Source organism: Antechinus flavipes, chromosome 1 (assembly GCF_016432865.1).
Source record: "Antechinus flavipes isolate AdamAnt ecotype Samford, QLD, Australia chromosome 1, AdamAnt_v2, whole genome shotgun sequence".
Lineage (NCBI taxonomy): Eukaryota > Metazoa > Chordata > Mammalia > Dasyuromorphia > Dasyuridae > Antechinus > Antechinus flavipes.
Window position 1 is genome coordinate 315,018,552 of NC_067398.1, and position 16,644 is coordinate 315,035,195.

Consider the following 16,644-nt stretch of genomic DNA (forward strand, 5'->3'; position numbering starts at 1 on the left):
TTTCTCATTCATTCATATTGTAAGAATGAAGAGATTTTGACCCCCAAATGCCACATGAAGTATTTCTTTTAAAGGTGATGGCTTTGAATTATCCTCTTATCCAAAAATATCTGCTTGCATAGCACTTCTCTAGGGAAATTTAAATTAAGAGTTTATTATTATTGACTTGTATTCTTTTGCTTCTGGGATAGATTTCCAGATTTAGGATATAAGCCTGGATTCCCCAAAACAATGGGAAAAAAGGTCAAGGGGGGAGGTAAGGGAGCTTCTGTTTTATTTAATCTGGAGTTCGGCAGTTTATACTTTGCACTCCTTTTACTGGCAAACACCTTATCATATGGGAGATGTCCTTTCTTGTGAGAATGTAATAAACCCCTTTTTGCTTTTTCTTACTCTGAGAGTGTCTGATTGTTTTTCTGTTCACTACTGTCCCACACAACCCCAAATCTCTTTTTGTAAGTGAGGCTAGGATCTCAGAGTATCATCATCTCAGACATGAATCTGGAGACAAACTTGCCTCCAAGCAAACTTGTATCTCTGGCATTCAATTTATAGGTGATATTATTTAATTGTTGAACCAGGCTGCAAATCTTTCTGGTCCTCAAAAGACAACATATCCCAACAGAGTCTGTGAAAAGACTCAACTTCTATAATATACACAAGGTATAATATCGCTACCCTAGGACAACAGCATTTGTTCCCATCCAACAGACACACAAAAAACCATCCAAACACCAAGAATAACCAGCTGAATCTCCAGATACTATAGAGTAAAAGTTCTTTAGACAAATATGCCCAGAGTTTCAAGCTCTGAAAAAAGATATTAGCATCTTTTTGGGATTCACTATAGACGCTTAATACTAAGTAGGACTTCCCAGCCAGGTCTCATGGTACACACCTTTGTACCAAGATCCATGTATGTAAAATTGCCATTAATGAATTTTTCATTTAAGTAATTTCTAGGAATAATGGAGGGGAAGTATAGGGAAATAAAATTTGCTTCCAAGAAGGGAGCAGGTAATAAAGAGCCTGAGATCCTAATATCCTTAAAAGCCTACCCACAATTAAGTAGATTGGTCAGTGGTCTATTCTATGGTTTGCTTAACAATACAAAATCACTTAGCCCTCAAGTTCTGTGTCCTCACATTGAATATTCAATTATTTCTTAGTTGTCTTGCAGTTCAAGAATTAAATGAAACTACCTCCTTTCTCCCCCCAAAAATGTAAGGAGCTCTCCTTTCTAAAAAGCTTCTCCAAAACACATTATTACTTACAGCTCAGTCAAGAAGAGATGACGGAAATGCTTCCTAGACAAACTTGTCAATTTGTTCTTGGTAAAATTGCTGAAAGAAATCAAAACAATTTAACGTGAATTTAAAACACAAATGCATTTTAGGGTTAAAGTTTCAAACTCAGGATATTTCAGAATATTTTATTTAACTGTTTGAAATGGCTTCCTGGTCTCAAATATCTTTATTTCATTTGCAAATAATATAAATAAAATCCCCATCCCCTTTTTTAATCCCATCCCACTAGTTTGGGAAAACTGACATTCCGTATTATTCTTAACTTTTCTTTTATACCAAAAGTCTTTTTAACCCCTACACAGACAAAGGAATCTTTTAGATGATCTAGTAAATATCTGCAAAGATTCTCAAGGAATAAAAGAACAATCCAAAGAAAATGTTCGTTCTCTACTCAATTTAAATATAACAATTAGGAACATCACTTATATTTAACACTTACATAGTACCTTCTGAACACAGAATTTTCCAAGTTCCTACTTAAATGTGGCACATGCCCTAAGGAAAAAGGGATCATAGCAGCTTAGATTGTGATCTGGAAGGACCTTCAGAGGTCATCTGATCTAATCACTTCATTTTATAAATGAGGGAACTGATGCCAAAGAATCCATGATACACACATATCTCCCACCCCAAAATAATTTTTTAAGTTAAAAAGGCCTAACCCAGATCATCTCTAATATTTTGTGAATCTGTGAGTCCTTGGCCCAAGAGTTGTTCCTAAACTCTTTTGATAACGGAACTTAATGGTATTCATCCATTATCAAATGAAAATTTAGTTGAGTTTTTTTTTTTAATAAATAGCAAGTAATTGAAGCCATGAAGACATTCTCTTCAAAAGTCATTTTATTCTATTAGATATTATTTCCTATGATTAAGGCTTAGGAGGCAGAGGGATGAATTCTGAAATACTAGCCTTGACTGCTAATCTACTTTGTGAATTTGAAATTTTGATTTATATAAAACATGTCCAAATTTTGGAGCTCTAGTCTTATATGTGAGAATTAAATGTAAGAAAATAATGTTTATTTTAAAACTCAGTAGTCACATTGTACTAAAATAGCCCAGAGATCGTAAAGTTGGGGGTTGTTTTTGTCTTGTTTTTGTTTTGGATGGGGAGAGGGATCAGATCTGTTCTTTAAAAGTACAAAGAACTCAATGATTGTACAGCAATGTCAGTGGTATGCTGGTAAATATTTAACAGCATTTGCTGATTTCCAATATATGACCATTCACTCATACCCACCAATAATTTAACAACTGACTACTAAACCAGTTTGAAAACTATTACACCATAAATATTTATAACTTTTCATCTTATAAAGTTGTCTGGGATATTGATTTATCCAGAGTCACCTCATCAGTATGGATCAAAGTCAGGACCTGAAGCCAGGTTTTGTAAGGCCAGCTCTCTATAACTACATATGCATCCTTCCTTCTTATACTTGGATATCTCTTGGAATATTAGCATGTTTTCTGATCAAAACTTGGTGAAATATGTAGAATTACTCTCCTTGTTGGAGAAGAGAATTGAGAAGACTTGTCTAACTCAGTAGAACTTATTCATGCATCCTAAAACAAGACAATAGTATCTAACTCCAATGGGCATCCAGCCTCTGCCTGAATCCTTCTAGGGACAAGTAACTGGATCTTGTGCCTCATAAAACAATCTCTTCCAGTTATGAACAGATCTTAGCTGTAGCCTTTCATCATTCTAAATATCACCACAGGCATTGATTCTGACTTATTATTTTATGGATAAAATTAGACTGCTCTCTAGATGATGGTGGTCTGAATAATGAATTTCTTACAAAGTAATAAAACATAGATGCTAATAGGTGGCTTATGTCTACGAATATTAAGATATTAACTATCCAGTTCACTTCTGCAAGTGAAGCATAAAGAAAATGGCAGCTTAAATATTTCATTAGACAAGAATATATAAAAAGTTCAGATGCTGACTTTGTGCTAAGTTCATGCACAGGTAAAATTCGGTGGTCTGTCCATTTTTCACTTAATTCTATAATAATACTATTCACACCACACCAAGCACACCATTGTCTAATGAGGTTGTATTTTTCTCTCTCCAAATTATTTGCAAATTATTCACTCACATGGAAAAAAATGCAAAATAGGCCCATGTAAAACTTTTCTTTCATTTTCTTTTCTTTTATTTATTTCTTTAAAAAAAAAGAATTAATAATTGCTTTCCTTTGACCAAATGAACTTGGAAAGCCTTTCTGGCTTTTTTTATCTATAGGATAGAGACAATTTTTTTTTTATTTTTCATTAAACAATTGTTTTTCCTCTTAAAAAAACAGACTCCTGGAGAGGGTGTTAAAAAAGCAAGAGAATGAGAGAAAGGCTGTTTTTTTTTTTCCCCTAAAGTTCTTCCTATCTGCGGAGAATCCACTAGATAATAGAGGCAATAAGAATAGTACATTCTATAGAGTTGCCAAAAGCACAATGCAGAATAATATCATGGGCCAAAGTATGATATGATTTTTATGAACTATGCTTATTATTATGGCCAAAAGCAAAAGAGAAAGGGGAGGGGATAAGGAACACAGAAAGAGAGAGATGCAAAGAAAGTGATGGAAAGAGAAAGAGTGACAAGAAACAGAGAGACAGAAAGAAAACAACTTCTTATACACTAATGAGATAACTAATTAGCACCTTCCAAAAGATCTCTCTAAAATAAGATTACTACCTTTCTTCCTAACCCTTGAAATTATACTGAGTTTTGGGGATCTGGCATGGATTCCAGTGACCTAAAGAATGTATCGTTATCTACATGTAATGTTCCCATCCTGAAAGAACTACAAATACCCTGGCCAATTACTTTGATATGCCAAACATGAGAGCAGAAGTGGGGTGGGGGGTGGGGGAGGGCGAAGAATCCAATTTGTATTCCTCCAAGATATAATTTGGATTGAAATGTCCTAAGTGTATATTTTTAGCTCCAGGCATTTTCTCTAGCTGTCCCCATTTCTAGAATGCTATCCCTCCTCAACTCCACCTACTGGCTTCCTTGGTTCACATTTCAGCCAAAATCGCATCTTTTACAGGAAGCCTTTCTGGTGCTTTCCCTCCATTAATGATTTTCCATTTAGCCCTTATATAATTTTCTTTGTATATATTTATTTGCATGTTCTGTCTCCTATTAGATGGTAACTCCTCGAGGGTAAGTCTGTTGGATTTTTTTTAGTTCTTTCTGCATCCCCAGTCATCAGCACAGTGCCTAGCACACATTAAATCCTTAATAAGTGTTTATTGATTGATTCATTGATTTTCAAGTTGCTAATGAAATCCTCTGAGTAGAAGAGACTATTCCAATAACAATTTCTGTTAAAATATTCAAATTTCTTAATCACATATTTGTCCTTCACTGTGCCAACCTATACCACCTTACAAAGTTATCCAATGGCAACAGTATAATTTGTGGCACAAGGATGCCGATTCAATTGAGCAAGTGTTTATTAGACTCCTCCCAGGTCACAGAATTGTACTAAACTTTGAAGCTTTAGACAAAATGAGACTTGGGGAAGACCTTAACTTAAAAAGACCAAGGTATCCCCTTATTATTCACCAGTTGTCCTGGTGGACTTCTTGCCACTGGACTCTAATGACTAGAAGAGAGCATGGGCTAATTGATTTGCACAGTTCTGCCTCACTTAAATACAATTCACTTTAAGTCAAGACATCAACCTCCTGATGTCATTGATTCTTTTTGAGAACAAAGAACAAACAGCAACAACACTAAACATTGGAGACTTACAGACAAAGAGAGAAATGGTCCCTGCCCTCAGTAGTACCTACTATTCTAAAGAAGCCAAGCCATTTATTTGATTTTACTCTCCCATCTGAGTCAAAGGTTGCTGAGATCTGTGCACTCATAATTTAAGTGGATCTTCCTCTTCTCCCAAACTTATAGGCTTCATTTTGAATATTGTTTTTATCAATGAAAAACACCTTGCATCATGTACATACGTGATGTTTTCCACTATTTTTCTTGTTTTTACAATCTTGCTGTTTGCTTCCTTATATCATTGGAAAAAAATACTATTATTGGTAGAATATTTGTAGTTTATTCAGTGAATTTGTGATAAATTCAATTCCTTAGCTAGGCATGTTGGTACACACCTGTAACCCCTACTGCTAGGAAAGGCTGAAGCTAATGAGTAACTTGGAGTTAGAAAATTTTGATGAGGTATCATCAATAAACCACAAGTGTAGTGAACCTCTGGGAACAAAGGACCACCAGACTGCCTGAGAAGAGACAAATTGGTTCAGGTCAGAAGAACAGATCAGATTAAAACTTCCAATCAATATTAGCATCTGGTCTATGAGTGGGCACTATGCTTGAAGCCTGAATGAGACAGGAAGATCAAATCTTTAAGAATAGTAATAATCATGATAGTTTTAAAAAATATTAATTCCTCCCCATACTGGCCCTTTAAGAAACTTGATACATGTCTGTCTTACTAAATTTTCTACTTTAAAATGCAATTTCTTTGAAGGGCTGTGAAAATCTTTGTAGATTCATTTTAGTCTAATATAAAGACTCCTTTATACATTTTATTGCTCTAATCATTCTGTTTTATATTGCTAGGAAAAATATAGCATAGAACTAATAATCACAATATTTTAACAAAAGAACAATACAGCAGGAAAATGGGCTTAAAGTCAAGAAGACCAGAGTTTGAATTCAGCCTCATATATTAATGAGTCCCAGAACAAATATGTGACTTGTGAAGGCCTCTTTTCCCTATATGTAAAAAGAGGCTGTTTAAGTGCAATAACCTCAAAGGTCCCTTCCAGCTCCTGTGAGATGAAGTGGATTGACCGGTCAGCAGAATGAATAAGCCCACTCCTGTTAGCCATAGATCTCAGCTTATGAATCACTACTCTAGAAAAAGTGATGTGTGTGGCAAAACAGCTAGTTAAATGGCACTGTTGAGTAATTTGGGTCTAAGGTCAGTTGTAATGAAAATTCCAGAACCCAACTATTGAGGCTATTAATTACACTTAAGTGATTGTATTAGAGCATTCTGACTTTTCTTTCTATCCAGTTAATCTGTTGTTTATGTTATCAAGGCCTACGCAGACATTAGATGTGTACAGGCAAATGATGGCAGAGCAGCTGCCAAAAAGTATTCAGAGGAAATGTGTTAATAAAGTTCCTTGGTCTTATCTTACTGTTTACTTTCTATTTTATATATTAATGCTATAAACTTCATTTTCAAAGAAGCATCGTTTTCTCTGACTCCTACAAAATATGAATGAAGTTGTGATATTTGGTTTTATAAAATCAATGTTGCCATACAAAAACAAATGCCTATAAAACATTTGGTCAATGTAATCTAAAAGAGATTATTACTCTGCAAATGATTCAGCCTCCAATCTTCCTTTAATAACTCCATGTTAACCATCATTCCCCGAAACATAATTTAAAGCTGGAATCTGAATCAGAAAGCTCTAGGTTCAATATTTTCCTTTGATAAATATTAGCAGGGTTAACTGAGCACTTGACTCTAGTGTAGTTCCTTACATTAGAACTATCAAAAACATATCCCCAAATACTCCAGAATGGGCCCAAAACAGATTAAAATGTAATTGGGGAATATTTAACAAAATACAATACAATAAAATGTAGATTTCTTAGTCAAGATGCAACCCTCAAGGATCTTGATGTATAGTTTAGTGACCCCTATTTCTATTTGAGTCTGACATCACTACACCAATAAAATCACAGGTCTGGGCAAAAAAGAAAACTAAAATAAAAGTAAGAGGCTGCATGGCATAAACTTAAATTGGCCTATATTAACTCATCTTCCAAAAATAATTTGATATGGATAACAATAGGGAAAATTGGAAATGAGGAAGTCAAGAAGTATTATTAAAAGCAACTTCTGCTACTACAAAAACCAGGATAGAGTAATAATAAGTTTTCCAAAGGGAAAAGACATTTTCAGTCTGATCATAGAGGGAGAATCGCTGTTATCATTGAGGAAACTTCACAGGGAAAACCATAACTTACTGATTCTAGATCATCATCTAACAGGAAAAGGCAGTAAACACGCTGCTAATAGGGTTTCTATTCCATTTTCTATAATATTTATATTTCACAACAGTCAGCTACACATCAACATGACTTGGCCAAAGCACTTTATCTTATTAATGAGCCTACAAACCTTCTTGATTGATTCTCCCCTCCTCTTTTATCAATGTAATACAGGTCATTCTAGGAAAATGAAGGTAGTTGTGAAAAGCCCAGTGTGGAGGAAAGACCATTAGCGCTAGGAAATGCTCCAAGTCAATTTCTCCCACAATGCAAGAAGTCTGATTTCTTCCAAGGAACATATAAAGATTCCAGGGAGAAAGAATCAAGGAGTCTCTATTGGGAAACAGCTTTCGCATGAGACTGCCAATTGGCTTCAGCTCAGTACAACATGGAAATGACCCAGAAGTTCAAGAAGGAGAATAAACAGGCTGCTTCTAATGCCCTTCTAGTATGTTCTCCAAAATATAATGAAATAAGATCGGATATTTGTAGGTCATTATCACAGCTATGCTAATCTTCCTTTCCCCCACCCCCAATAAAAAAAAAAATTAAGGTCTTGATTGGGAGAAATACATGAAAAACAAAGGCTAGAGAAGAGATGTATCCATCATATCCCAGAAAACCACAGAATTAGCTTTTACTCACATGTACTGCAGATTAGGGGTTTTCAGAAATGCTTGATGAGCCACCATTATTAGTCCTGATTCCACCACCGTTCTATAGAAACAAATTAAGGAGGTATTAGTATTCAATGAGCATGAGTTACAACAAAAACAAAAACAAAAAAATTTGAGATAGAAGCTAGGAACTGAACACTCACAGATTTTTCAGCCCCACATATCCTTCCAGGTCATCTTCAATGATGGTCTCTAACCTTGGCTGTTTTGCAATATAACTGCAACAAAATGCAGAGAAAAATTTCTAGATTAGTAGTCATTTTAGCATTTCTAGTGACTCATTCAAAGTACTTTAGTTGCAAAACAAAAGAAAGCAAGAAGAAAAAAAAAGCAAGTTTTCCATTTAAATACTCCAGAACAGGAGCTCTACCCCAATCCTACCACCAAATTGCTAGATTATAATTTCCCTGAGGGTAATCCACAGATTTATTTGTGGGATTTATCTTCATCTCTCCACCATTGCCACCCAAGTGTATCACATTTATCTGAAGAAGGAACTGTATGTTTGGAAAATGGTTTTAATTAATTAGGGTGAACAATTGATTAATAAGAATCTGATTGATCACATAGAAAATTCTAAGGAAACACAATTATCAGGAAGTTGTGTTTTTCAAATCTCTGAAATCACTTCTCAGACTTAACAAGGGCAGTTTATATTACTTTTTTTAATGTACCGAGAAGCTATAAAAAACTGAATACATATGTATATAAGTGTATTGTGTAATATAGATGTAATATATGTGTATTGGATAGAGGTAATATGTCATTCTGTGTCTGTATTATAAACAAATATTGCATATATACAGACACATGCATGCATGCAGGCACTCACATATACACATATTTATATGTATATACATAATCACCAGTCATATTTCAAAAGCTGACCAGAGATACCTATTCGTTCTTATCATAATAGCTAAAAGAATACTTTAAATGAGATAATATTTATAAAGGAGCTTTTAGTACATTGCCTAGTACACGTAGGTCTTTTTAAGTGCTTATTCCTTTCCCTATTTCCTAATAAAATATTAACCTCATATCAATGTAACCAAATGGAGGCACTATTTTAATTGATTTATTTTAACCTCATTTATTTATTTGTTTATTTACCTTAATTGAGAGAGAATGTACTTTCACTGTTATCATTTTAATTTGTGTTCTCACTGGGCCTAGCATAGTTCTGAGTACATAATAAAAACTTAATAAATGCTTTGTTAAATTAAAGTGAACTACAACTCTAACTTTTGAATACAAAGAATTTGTTTTTAAAAAAATTATGATAATTTTCATAATGTTATTCTTATTTTTATAAATCATTATTGTTATTCCAATAAATTGCTATCATCTGATCAATTCTAATTGACATGGCTCTTTTCAACATGAGATGATTCAGGCCAGTTCCGATGATCTTGAGATGAAGAGAGCTATCTACATGCAGAGAGAGAACTGTGGCAACTGAGTATGAATCGCAACATAGCATTTTCACTCTTTTTGTTGTTTGGTTGTATTTTATTTTCTTTCTCATTTTTTTTCCTTTTTGATCTAATTTTTCTTGTACAGCAAGATAATTGTATAAATATGTATACATATATTGCATTTAACATATTTTTACTATGTTTAACACATATTGTATTACTTGCCATCTAGGAGAGGGAATGAGGGTAAGAGAGGAAAAATTGGAACACAAAGTTTTGCAAAGGTAAATATTGAAAAATTATCCATGTATGTGTTTTGAAAAAGCTTTAATAAAAATACTGTAAAAATAAATTACTATCATCAAACTTTTATAAAACATTTTTAAAGCAGCATCAGGATCCCCAAATATACATTTGTCTCTAAAATGTTTTGAGACCAGTGATAAACTACTTTAAATTATATAGAATTATATATATAATTTAAATTATATAGAAAGCATAATTTAGCAATCTGCTAAGAATTGAGGATCCAATACCAGCTCTGACCTTTACTGCCTATCTGAACTTCAATAAATCATTTACCTAACCTGGATTTCCATCTCCTTAATTACAAAATGATAATAGCCCAGGAGGTGTTAAACCCAGTCTATTCTGCATTATATATGCAATGTGGGATAGATCTTTTAATCTGTGTTCAGTATCCTCACTTGTAAAATAAGGCAGTTGGAGCTAATTCTCTCTAAGGTTTCTACCAACTATAAATCCTATGAAACTCTCTCCATGAAGCTTACTCTGACCACTGAAGACAAGAGATCCTTAAATTCAGCAAAAATTTGAGCTGTTATCATATATAAAAAATGTGCCAAGAGCTAGGTGGTACAAAGTTATAAGTGAAACAGTCCTTACCCTCAAAAGGCTTACATTCTACAAAAGGATATAATAGATTCACAGATATGTGAAAAGATTGACGTCTGAAGGTCTGTAGTACTATAGCAGATCACACAAATGTTTTATGTAATAATTGTTTCTGTGTCTTATATCATCTACTAAAATTGTAAGAGACCATATTTTACACCTCTTGGTGATCCCATAGCATCAGCTACAAGACCATGAATAGATACCTAATAAATATTACTTGCAGAAATCCTGCTAGGAAAGAAAAATGGCTCATTTTCTCATTGTCTTTTCCTTCTCTGGGTATCTCTTCTCTTTCCTCCCAGAAAATTTGAACATTTTCGCTTTCAGGCCACATAAAATCTGCCCTCATATACTCTTAATTTCCATTAAGGAGTAAATAAATGGCTAATGGCATCTTAAATTTTATCATTCTTGGGACTTTTTAATGGAAATCAAAATCTTTGGCTAAATAGAGGGATTAAATTTTGACAACAGAACCTGAAACATCAAATATTATGCAGTTCTGCCCTACCTAGCTGCTCCGCAGAAATGCCCTAACTTAACTAACACTTAATTAAGAAATATCCCAATTTATTAAAACAGGGAATGCTCTCCTCCCTTATTAGTATGCCACATTTTACTTGAGCTGCAAGGAAAATAGATAAAATAATTTTCAGATTGGACCTGTCATATATAGCATCTGGAACAAAAGCTACAAGCTATTCTCCTAAACAGAAGCTCTAACCTGAGGCCTACTTAATTGTTTTTTTGAGATGCAATTCTAAGAAAGTCCTACTGGGTTCACAGGCTGGACTCCTGAATTACTGCTTAAAATATGAAAATATTCTAAGTTCTAGCATGGGTTATTTACATTATTTATTTCTTTTAAAAACACATTGAGAAAAGTGCTATCCATACTCAGAGAAAGGTTGAAGTATACTCTTTTTTTTTTTTTTTACTTTATTTTTCTTGAGGATTTTTATGAGGGGGGAATCTATGTTTTCTTTAACAACATGACTTCTATGGAAATGTTTTACATAGCTTCAAACTATATGCCAAATTAATGGGAAGGTAGAGATGGAAAAGAAGGGAGAGAATCTGGAACTCAAACTTTTAAAAACAAATGCAAAAAAAAATGTTTTAAGTGTAACTGGAAAAAATAAAATTATTAAAAATTAAAAATAAATTAAAAACACATTGATAACTCCCTCTTATGCTTATCTCCACTTTATCTCATACATAGCTTTTTTCTAGGTAAATTTTTCATGTTGTCCCCTCAATTAGACTATGAGCTTATTGAGAACAGGGATTGTGTTTTATTTTTGCTTGTATCTCAGTACTTAGCATAATGTTTGACACATAGTAGATGCTTAATAAATATTCAATGACTGACAAAAACTGCACCCATTGGTCCATTAATTTTGTAAAGTGTTATTATTTGTTTATATTCCCTTCTCCTTTTCCTTTTTCTATCAGAAGTCTAAGCCTTATTTCTGATAAGCACTGAAATCACTAATAATATTCTTAATTTCCCTTAAGCTTAATGCTACCTCATAAAATCTATATTCTATGTGTATCAAGTTAACTATTTCTTGCCTCTTTTTTGAAACCTTCTTTGATTTCTAAAACTTTTTTTTTAGCCAGTTGAATTAGAATAAAGCACATGTTCATCCTAAGGAAGAGTTGAAAAATTCTCATTTTTCTCAACCTAAATATACCTTGACTCTTCACAAAATAATCCCTGAAGACCATGTGACAAAATTTTCTGGTAAATAAAATATGCACATTTATAAAAAGTAAAGCTAAAAAGCACTCCTCCTTGCACCCACCACATATTTTACACCCTCACTAGTTGCCCACTTTCTCCATTCTGACCTTTATCTCCTGCTACTCAATAAAAAATATATGCCATTAGAAATAAAAGGGATTCGTTTTTCAAAATCAGTCATTTTTACAGTGTTATAAACTGTCTTCTGTTTTTATTAACTTCATTCCACATTAGTTGATAAAAGTCCCCCCAAGTTTTGATGAAAGCATCTCCTGCATTATTTCTTACAGCATAATAGTATTCCATTATATTCAATGAAAGACAACTATGTTTTGAATTGATACAAACTGTCCCAGAGGGCAGAAGTTGGAGGACTGAGTAAAAATAGCAAAGAAGCCTATTGAGGCTTGAAGTATGGAAGAATTTTCTAACAATTAGGGCAATCCAAAAGTAGAATAGGTTGCCTCAAGAGGAAGTGGATTCCTCCTCATGGGAGGTCTTTAAGCAAAAAATGAATAACCACTTGTCTGGAAATACATCGCCTCTGAGGTCTCTTTTCAATTCTGAGATTTTGTGGTTTTGTGCACATTCCTTCTCTATTTACGGTAGATCAACAGGATAATCTTTGTATATTAAAGAATAGTATATTAATTTTATTTAGTTTATTTGTTAAATGAAAGTGTTTACTTTCTATCTAAATAGGGATTGGAACTAAGCTCTCTCTTGGAGCTAGACTCTCTCTTAAGACCTGTTTATTATTTTGAAACAGGAAGATGTTGCCATTAAAGTAGGAAAGCAGAAATCACTTCTTTTAACTCCAAATATATCCTCTTGCTTTGTAAAGGGGATAGAAGTTGGTTCACCCAGGGTGGTACTAAAAGACTGGAAAACTATTAAAAAGTCCCTAAAATGACGCACTCATTGGAAAGGTAGTTTGCTTATTTCTCTAGTAAAATTAATTTATTTTTTTCCTTTAGAGGGAGAGGAGAGTCCAAAGTATTTCTATATAAGTCTAGCGGGTCACCTTATTCTCTAGGAAGGTCTTTCAATGCCTAATGGCTTATGGTTTCAGATGTAAATCATATATGGGGTTTTTTTTTGGCTAAATTAAAATAATTTATTGTTATTGTGTCTAATTCTTCATGATCTCATTTGGAATTTTCTTGACAATGATACTGGAGTGGTTTTCCTTTTTCTTTTCTCCAGTTCATTTACAGATAAGGAAATTGAGACAAACGGGGTTAAGTTATTTGACCAAGGCATACGGCAAATATCTGAGGCCAGATTTAAATTCATGAAGACAGGAGAGAATTTCACTATGCCAATTAGCTGCCCCAAAGTTAAATAAATCCTATTCCACATTCAGTGTCTCATTGGCTTCTTCTCAATGATTGGGAAATAAGAATCTTTTTTACTTTTGATGTGGCAACCTAAACAGAAGCCAAATTCTAATGTTTCAAGAAGAAATCCCAAAGGAATAAATATACTTTATAAGAGATCTCCAAGATAGAATCTAGTCATAATGAATTCAATGTAAGACAGAACTTAACCTTGGATGGATGACAAAATATTTATACTTCTTACTTCAGAGGATTATTATGAAAAAACATATTATCCATTTTATAATGCATACAAGCCATTTTATATCAATATGAAAAGAGCAAGGAGATGAGCAATTATAATGAGGAGATCGAAAAAATGGGATTTTGCATGCATTTTGGAATCAGATATTGAATTGTTATCATTGCCCTATTTTTCAATGCAGAGTGGAGATTCTTGGTATTTAATTTTAAAAGTATATACATATATGATACATACACAGTGAAAACAAGATATTTCAAAAAGTTATCTTCCTAAAGCATAAGTGTAACCATGTTTCTATTCAATCCTTTAGCAACTCTCTGTTACCCCTAGAATAAAATACAGAGCTTTCAACTCAGCATTGTCCTTCTAAATCTGGACCAACATATCTTCCCAGTCTCTTTACATATTACTCCTTTTCACTTACTTTCAGATCTAACCAAAATGGCTTTGTGTTCCATCTCCCATCTCTACGCTCTTTCCTATTGCTCCTCACCTCTTCCTCTTAGAATCTCTTCCTTCAAGGTTCAGTTTATGTGCCACCTCCAATATGTAATCTTTCCTGATCCTGCGAGTTATTAGAGTAACCTTTCCCTTTAATATATACCTATCAGCCTACATGTGATTATCACTTATAAAAGATATTTCCTTGAAGAGAGGGGTAGTTTTTCATTATTGTATCCCTCAAACCTAACAATGTCTAACACATAGTAAGTGCTTAATAAATGCTTGTTGGAAAAGATTCTATTTGAAAAACAATTGGATATCCCTCTAAATTCCTGAATTAAAATTCTATTGGTGTTAAATATATCACAAGGTATAAGAATGTAGCTCCTTGAAGTAGACATTGTTTCATTCTTTGAGTTTGTATCTCCAGGGTCTAGCACAATATCTAGTACATAGTAAATGCTTAATAAAGGCTTATTGGTTATAGTCTCCTTAACTATAGTTAGTCTGTTTACAGAGGCAAACTTTAAAGTTTATTCTTCTTCAACCTCTTCCCTTATGTTCTTTTCTATTTTTTGTTGAGGGGATAATTTGGGAAAGACTGGAACGTCCTACCTTATGTTAACATAGCAAGGCAATGAAAAGAAAGCACCAAATCATGAAAGGAATTAGTAAGGCTATTATTGCCAAATTAATGCCCCAGAACTTCTGCCATTGCTGAGGTTCTATTTAAGTAGGAAAGCTAAACTTATAACTTCAGGAAGCTGTATGCCCAATTGGTGCTGTCTGAGACTGCTCCCACCCCTAAAAGAATTTCAGAAGGGGATTGTAGCTGTTCCACTAGTAATGTTCCTCTTATTTCTCCTCTACAGATACACTAAGTACAGGTGGTCCTACATTGGGCAAGCCCCCTAAGTTCTCTAGTGACACAAATATGGCTCTACCTTCATGGTTTCAGTTTCCTTTCTTTCTGTGCTAACATCTTGAACAATCAGACAAATCCTTGATCCAATTTCCCTCTGTTTTATATAAAAACTTGCTATATAGGCTTGAAATTTTCCTACAATGCCAAGCTAGATTTAGCTTTTCAGTGTAGGAAAAAATTTGAAGAGATGATAATATAGTCCATTTAGATTGAACAAAGCAATTGTGGAATTCTGCAGTCATTGTCTACTTGTGGAACATTCTTCCCATCCAATTTTCTGATTTTTGACACATTTAAGTAATGTTGAGCAGGAACAGCTCCCAAGGGTATATGGTAAGAGCATTTTGGCAATTCTTTGGAAAAAAATCAAAAGAGAATAGCAATATAGAAAGTAATAAATAACCACAAAGATATCTATACAAGCACTGTGGTCTATAATGCATGAAAATAATATCACCAAGGCAAACAGGTGGTATAGGATTTTAAATATCTAGGCATGATAACAAAAAGGGATATTGAGACATCCTTGGGGATATACACATACACACAGACACCCCCCCCACACACACACACTCAGGTGAGAATAGTAATCTATCTTAATAAGAAAATAGGAGGGGAAGGGGATAAAATATATAGGGAGGCTAAAAAGAAGAATGGATTAAGGAATGCAATGGTCAGAAGCAAATTAGACTTTGGAGGAGAGATGGAGTAAAAATAAAGATAAAAGAGCAAACAGAAGAAAGTAAGATGGAGATATAGTAAGTAATCGTAACTGTGAATATGAATGAGATAAGCTAATTCATGAAAATGGAAGCAGAGAGCAGAATGGATCAGAAACCACATTCTAACAATATGTCATGTACAAAAGACACACTTAAAACAGAAAGGCACACACAGAGTTTAAAATGAGTATTATGCTTCAGCTGAAATGAAAAAGGCAAGGGTAACAACCATGACTTCAGATAAAGAAAAAAGCAAAACCAGACAAAATTAAAAGAGATAATTAGGGAAATTATATTTTGCTAAAGTATACTATAGACAATAAAGTAATGTCAATAAATTTTATAGCAAGTTTCTTTGATATAGGCCTCAGTTTTCAAATATATTAAGAAGTGAGGCATATATATATATACATATATATATATATATATATATATATATTTCTTCTGTGGTGGCAAAGAAATAGAAATTGAGGGGATGGATGATCATCAGTTGGAGAATAGCTGGGCAAGTGGTGACATATGATTGTGATAGAGAATTATTGTTTTATAAATAATGGTTTCAGAAAAACATAGAAAAATGTATGCAAAATAATGAAAAAATGGAAAATATATTAAGAATCTGCCTCACTCTTTGATAAAAGAGCCATTTCCCATTTGATAAATAATCAAGGGATATAAACAAGCAGTTTTCTGAAGAACAAATCAAACCTCTCTGTAGTGTTATGAATAATGTTCTAAAACAATATTAATGAGAGAAAACCAAATTAAAGTAACTGAGCTACCATCTCACACCTATCAGAAATTACAAATGCTGAAGGAGATGAAGGAAAATGGGTACATT

At 33.5% G+C, this 16,644-nt stretch overlaps 1 protein-coding gene across 5 annotated transcripts in view; it reads right to left on the reverse strand.

The window, feature by feature from the left end:
* NTRK2 (neurotrophic receptor tyrosine kinase 2) overlaps positions 1-16,644 on the reverse strand; it is a 414,741-nt gene that overhangs the window by 357,512 nt on the left and 40,585 nt on the right. For all 5 annotated transcript variants that reach the window (XM_051966154.1, XM_051966147.1, XM_051966140.1 and 2 more), the window contains exons 2-4: positions 8,189-8,263; positions 8,014-8,085; positions 1,275-1,343 (exon numbers count right to left, since the gene is read on the reverse strand). In XM_051966154.1, the coding sequence (XP_051822114.1) occupies positions 1,275-1,343; positions 8,014-8,085; positions 8,189-8,263 (216 nt within the window). The remainder of the gene's footprint in view (positions 1-1,274; positions 1,344-8,013; positions 8,086-8,188; positions 8,264-16,644) is intronic.